We start from the raw sequence: 5,959 nt of genomic DNA on the forward strand, positions 1-5,959 counted from the left end.
AACTTTCCACGGCGGAGCAGCGGGAGGTGGTTGTGGGGGCTTGACCCACCGCCAGAGCGCGGCAGGTGCCGCACCTCCCCTTTACCTTCACCTACGTGGGATGCATGCAGCCTGGCTCACGGCACAGATGTGGGAAGCCACTCAGGATGGCCAAGGAAGACAAGGATGTCCCGTCTGGATTCAGTGAGGCAGTCACGCAAAACAAGCCCGCAATGCTGGCTGTCATCCAGCAAGACTGACACCTGACACCCAGGCTTAAGATCAAGAGATGCGGAACTTTCCACCAACCCTCAATGAGATGTTACAGCTAGGTCATGAGCAGAGAGGGCGGCCGGGGACGTCTACCCTAGAGCAAAGGGGGCAACACCATGAGGGTGGCGGGTGGATGGAGCACGTGTTCACTGTGAGGCTCCCTTCGGGCACAAGCGACGGGGGGCAGAGCCCCTGCTTTCCGTAGCTCGCTGCTGCCAGTGAGTTTCTTACTTTGCTCATCATCTTAAAGCCTGCGTGAAGGATCTTCTTCGCCAACTTGTAGTACACGGTATCTGGCCTATTGTATGTCATTGCATTATCACACATCAGTTTGAAATCTGCCTGAAAAGAAAACAGGAAAGACTTACCAGGTTTGAAATGCCACAGACAACAGCAAAGCTCTAGATGACTACCAAGAGACCAAAAGGAAAAAGCTACAATCGAGTAGAAAACAATTCAACTGGGCTCTCTGATCTAAAAATAACGTTTAAGAACTTAGAGAAGTTTTCTTAGTTGCACGTTGGTCTTGCATGAAAAATATTACAGCAAACAGTTGGCCAAGCCTGTAACTTCTTTCTAAGCATCACATACAAATGCTATGTGAGGAAAAAGCATTTCCTGCGCTTCTTGCATTTCTCCAGAACATAAATAGGAACGAGAAGCAACGACCTGATTCTTTCAAGTGAAAGTCAAGGGATAAAGGCAGGCGTGCGGCACAGTGATATCCTCTATCTCTAGAATTTCTCCACAGAATCGAATTTAAAATTCTGTCACCAAATGGTTCCCTCAAACTACTAGAAAAAGACTTCGCCCCACAAAAGGACAACCTTATTTTGTAATTTATGGTGAAAATATGGAAACATCAGTATTTTATTATGAGAGGCCAGTTTCCTCAGCACAGGCCTCTCAAAGGTGAGTACCAACGTCAGGCTGGAGCATGACCCCGGAGGCCGGCCACCCTAACTGAGAATGTGCCATCTGGACCCTCCCCAAGCCCGGTTCCAGAGCCAGCAGCCCTAGGGCCTGGCCCGAGGCTGTGGAGCCCCTCCCCTGAAGACTCCACTGCGGACACTCCACGGAGTGAATGCTGCTCCCCTTCTCACTTTGTTGCTAGGAATGGCCAGACTGGGGCCCGAAGCAGGGAATACAGAGGGCTTTCGGGCATGGCGTGCTCTTAACATCTACCCTCAGGCGCTGCCTGATCCTCTCATCAAGTTTCCTTTTCTCCCACTCTCCTTTAAGTCTGTTCTGTTGTGTTTCTGTGAGTCAGCAAACCCTTCAGTAAGCATAAAATAGAAAAGTCAAGCTTTCCCCAGGGGAATGGAACCTAAGAGAGAAATCTAATGCCTTTCTAAACTACACTAATGCCAACTTTATCAAGCATTTGTTTTGCTTTCTTCCCCTGGGTTGCAAAACCAATAAGCAGTTGCTAATTCTCACAGCCAGCAGCAAGAAACAGAGTTAAGAGAAAAGTACTCAGGAGACAGAAAAACTTACTACGCTAAAAAAACTAAATGCTCAATTAGTGTAAGACAAAACTAAGAATTAAAAAGAAGTATGTTTTTAAAAATGTCTAGTCTCAAGCCGTGCTACACCGGACACCTCACTGCTCGAAACAACATGTCCTATTTACGCCAGCGCAGTAACTTAGAAAGAAAAGAAACAGACTTCTAACAGCGTGCAACCTGACCTAGTTTCTAGACCAAAGCACAGAGAAAACGTTCACGACCAATCATTTCCTTAATGCTGTGTCTGTAAAACATCACCCGAACACAGAAACACCTGTGAAAGCTCAAAAACTAGAAATGATCTAAGGTGAATGAAGTCTTCACAAGACATGAATACACAGAACTATGCCACGATTACTTCGGGCAATGAAAGTAACTTACCTTAAATTCCGTAACTGACTTGTATTCATTAGCTACAATTTTGTCTTTCATGGTGCCAAAATCCATGGGATGTTTTATTATCATCGAATATCCAGGAGCAATTGCATCCGTGACAGGAAAAGCAAAAAATCCATGGGGATCTTTTCTGAAAGCAAAGACATCTTAAAGTGGAAAAATCTAGATTTCTAAATGATACAAAATCTCTTACAATCCAAAAATTGGATACAACTGACCGAATTTTGTTTCTTAAAAATAAAAAAGTTACGAGCGTCTTTTAATTTATTGTGATAGGTATTTCAGATATAATAAAAATTCCCCCAACGCATCCTGGCGGCCATCAATGTCCCAGCTCTAGCCTTGACTTCCCTCACTCTACTCTGACTTCAGAGTGAGCCACTAATGAGTTCATGAACTCTTCCTACGCACCCCAAAGTGGACTGGGAGTCACCAAGAGAAGGTGCAGGGTCTGTTTCACAGCTGACAAGGCTGGGGTGGGGAATAAGGCCTCAGAAAAGATGACACCACACACCCCCAGACACTAGCTCTTCAGAAACGCCCAGGTTTACCTCTGAAGCTGGCGGAGGAAGTGTTCCAGGAGTTGCTGAATAGGTGTGCTCTCATTTTCGGCTGACAATTTAAGGAAAAAAAAATTGAATACAAGACTTTGGTATCCCTTCATTAGAGAGCTCCAAGTTCACAGTATCTGTCTGTCTGGTGTCTCACAGCATTTTAAGTTCCACCGAGAACTGGGGATATAAAGATACATCCGACTCAGCCTTGGCTCCCACGAAGCTCAGCCGGGTAGAAAGGGCACCCCCACAGCAGGAGTCATAAAAATCTCTTGTAATAACCGATAGCCCTTACATCAACAATATGTGGTGATCACTTAGCAATGTTTTCAGCTCATACCACTACTCTAGACAAGAAATGGAGGACGGAACAAACACTCTGGACATAAAGGTTGATCCTGAATTCACCGATTATTATTTCACTTGAGGTCCCTTAAAATTCAACAAAAAGTAAATAAGTGGCCGGCGTGGTGGTGCGTGCCTGTAGTCCCAGCAACTTGGGAGGCTGAGGTGGGAGGATCGCTTGAGCCCAGGATTATCTGAGCCCAGGAGTGAATCACGACACTGCACTCCAGCCTAGGCGACACAGCAAGACCATGTTTCAAAAATAAATTAAAAAAAGAAAGTGCCTGAAGAGCCAAATGACCACAGAAGCTCAGAAGGCCACCAGCTTTCCAGAACTTTCCTTCAGTGGAGCCAGCAGGCCTCAGACAGTTTCTGACGGCCTGAATGATCGCAGCACTAGCCTCCCCACTCCCTGATGTCCCATGTCCCAAAGCCCAGCCGTCTGTTTCCCTATAATCCAGGAACCACTGGATGCTGAGAGTTGCTGGGAAGAGACACCCCTTGTCTTAGGTACAAATGCCTCATCACTGTGAGTTGTGCACAGGAAGGCTGGGGACAAAGAGAACTCAGAGGGCAAGTCCTTGTCAACTGGAAATTCCAGCCAAATGCCATCCTTCGCAGATGGTGCCCACGACAGAAATTCTACTAAAGGCCTCCAGCTTCCTTTGTCTCAGCCTATGGTCACTTTCTGCAAATTCAGACCCACCATTTGGGCCTCGAGGTCCCTTCTTCCCAAGGGGAATTACCTGCGTTTTCACTGACATGCATCTCTCTTACCAGTATGACCCAGATGGGGCTACTGTTCCAATACTGTCTTAAGTGCAAACAAAACCAAACTTCAAGACCCAGGGCTGGCAAACTTTTTACATAAAGGCCAGACAAAAAACAGTCTAGGCTTTGCGGGTCACATACAATTGGTCTCTGTGGAGATGCCTTTTTGTTTCTTTTTATGAACGCTTAAAAAACATATAAGCCATCCTTAGCTAATAAGTTAAAAAACAAAACTGAAGGGCACCAGTGGTAACTGGCCACGCCTTGCTCTAGACATTCAGAGACACCGGAGGAAACCTCAGGCCAGAGGACACCTGGGATGAAGCCCTGGAAATACCAGCTCTCCTCCCTCCCATGCTTCTCCCCAAAGCAACAGGACACGGTGCCGACCCCTCATTTACAACGATGAGCTGTGAACACCAGGAGAGTCTCTAAAAGTGCACCCTTGCCTGGCTGTGTCCGGCACGCTCGGACTGGCCGATCTGGGGGCGGCTCCACCTCCACCTTCTTCCCAGGATCAAAGTCGTCAGCCTCTCCCTCCGTGTCACAGTGCTCCCTCTCTCGCTTCCGCTTCTTCTCTTCCTGGGCGGCAGAGTCAAGGGAGTGAGAAAGGCAGGAGTAGGTGGGATCCGGACAGGTCTGCCCAATCCCCTCGCAGTTCTCAGGGGAGGGACAGAACTAAGGGAAACCCCCTCCGAGATCCTCCTCATGCCAGGCTCCCTCCTCACAGAGACCCTGGCAGGGTCCGCTGAGGAACAGCACACCCAGGATCCTGGAACTGAGTCTGCGGGCCTCAGCGGTTCGCGTTTTGCTACCAACGGAACACCCCCTCCCCTCCTCCAGCCACGCAGGCGCACTCTGCCTGGGTCCTGGGACCAGGCTCCCCACGGGCTCCTCGTGGGCAGCGTCCGGGCCACCGCCGCTGCTCCTTTACCTTTCGCTTCCTTCTTTCCTCATCGTCCAGATGCTTCTCCTTCTCGGACTTCTTCTTCTTCTTCTTTTTCTTTTCTTTGTGCCTCTCTCGCTCATGGTCTGACCTGTCATCATAGTAACTGGAGTCGTGGCCGGATCCTGAGAGTTCAGTCACTTCACTTCCTCCGACCTTCAGGACTAGCTTTAGAGGCTTCTCCAGGGGCTTGTCGGCATAATCTGCACAGACACAGACCGAGTTCTACCCGCGTGCTCAGGTGCAAACGCCACGCAGCCAGGTGAGACCTGAAGGTGCTAAGAGGGAAAGGCCTCCCTAAGGAGTACAGCGGGGCTGCCAACCAGCAGGGAAAGACGGAAGGGAAGACCACAGTGGCGGCATGTCACTGCCTCCTTGTTCTCCCTTTCCCTCCACAGGGAGCTTCAGGTCCCTTTCGAGCCACGGTGTCCTCACCAGAGGCCCTGTGGGATGTTGTTCACATTACTCGTTCAAGAAGATGGATTAAGAGGGACCTGGAACCCCGGAGCCCGATCTCCCTCCTAGAAACCCCCAGCACTTCGGTTCACCCTCGCCTGACTTCCTGCAGGCGCCCGTGCTGCCCGCTGACACCCATGGAGCTGCTGCGGGAGCAAGGGAGAGGGAGGGAAAGGCGGGAGAAAGGGCAGCCCAGCTTCTCCCTGAGCTCCACACAAAAGCCAGCACAGATGCTTCCCTAGTCTCCAGGACCGGGGTGAGTGAGCTTGCAGCCTCGAGCCCAGAACCCTCTACCAGGAACGTAAGCGCCTACCCAGGACCCCTCACGTGTGCCCGGTTCCCTGCCCGAAATCCCAGGACCCCCTCCCGCGTGCCCAGAACCCCTCCCTCGTGGCCAGGACCTCGCCCGGTGCCCAGGACCCCCGTCCCCGTGCCCAGAACTCCTCCCCCGTGCCCGGGACCCCGCCCGCCGCGCGTCACCAAGCGCCGCCGCCTCACCCTCGTAGGACGAGCGCCACTCGGCCTTGTGCTTCTTGTGCTTCTTGCCCATGGCGGCGCCGGCGGCGGGCCCGAGGCGGGGGTCGGGAACAGCTGGCACCCGGCCGGACCGTGGCCGCCACCGCCCCCTGGCCCTGGCTGGCCGCCCGCGCTCGCTGCGCCGAGGTTGCCGAGCCCGCGGGGCCGCGCCGGAAACGGGGCGAGGCGGGGCCGCGGCAGGAAGTGGCCCTGCC

The 5,959-nt window shown here is 51.6% G+C and overlaps 1 protein-coding gene across 8 annotated transcripts in view; it reads right to left on the reverse strand.

Moving 5' to 3' along the window:
• Positions 1 to 5,922, reverse strand: part of BRD9 (bromodomain containing 9) — a 32,884-nt gene extending 26,962 nt beyond the window's left edge. For 3 of the 8 annotated variants that reach the window (XM_063811045.1, XM_063811044.1, XM_063811040.1), the window contains exons 1-6: positions 5,727 to 5,922; positions 4,761 to 4,975; positions 4,276 to 4,408; positions 2,708 to 2,768; positions 2,142 to 2,286; positions 484 to 594 (exon numbers count right to left, since the gene is read on the reverse strand). In XM_063811045.1, coding sequence (XP_063667115.1) covers positions 484 to 594; positions 2,142 to 2,286; positions 2,708 to 2,768; positions 4,276 to 4,408; positions 4,761 to 4,975; positions 5,727 to 5,778 — 717 coding nt within the window. In that variant the 5' untranslated portion in view covers positions 5,779 to 5,922. Of the gene's footprint in view, positions 1 to 483; positions 595 to 2,141; positions 2,287 to 2,707; positions 2,888 to 4,269; positions 4,409 to 4,760; positions 4,976 to 5,726 lie in introns of those variants that run through there. The other 5 variants (XM_063811038.1, XM_063811041.1, XM_063811043.1 and 2 more) reach the window with 3 other exon arrangements.
• Between the last annotated feature and the right edge of the window lie 37 nt (positions 5,923 to 5,959).

The sequence above is a fragment of the Pan troglodytes genome, chromosome 4, assembly GCF_028858775.2.
Source record: "Pan troglodytes isolate AG18354 chromosome 4, NHGRI_mPanTro3-v2.0_pri, whole genome shotgun sequence".
NCBI lineage: Eukaryota > Metazoa > Chordata > Mammalia > Primates > Hominidae > Pan > Pan troglodytes.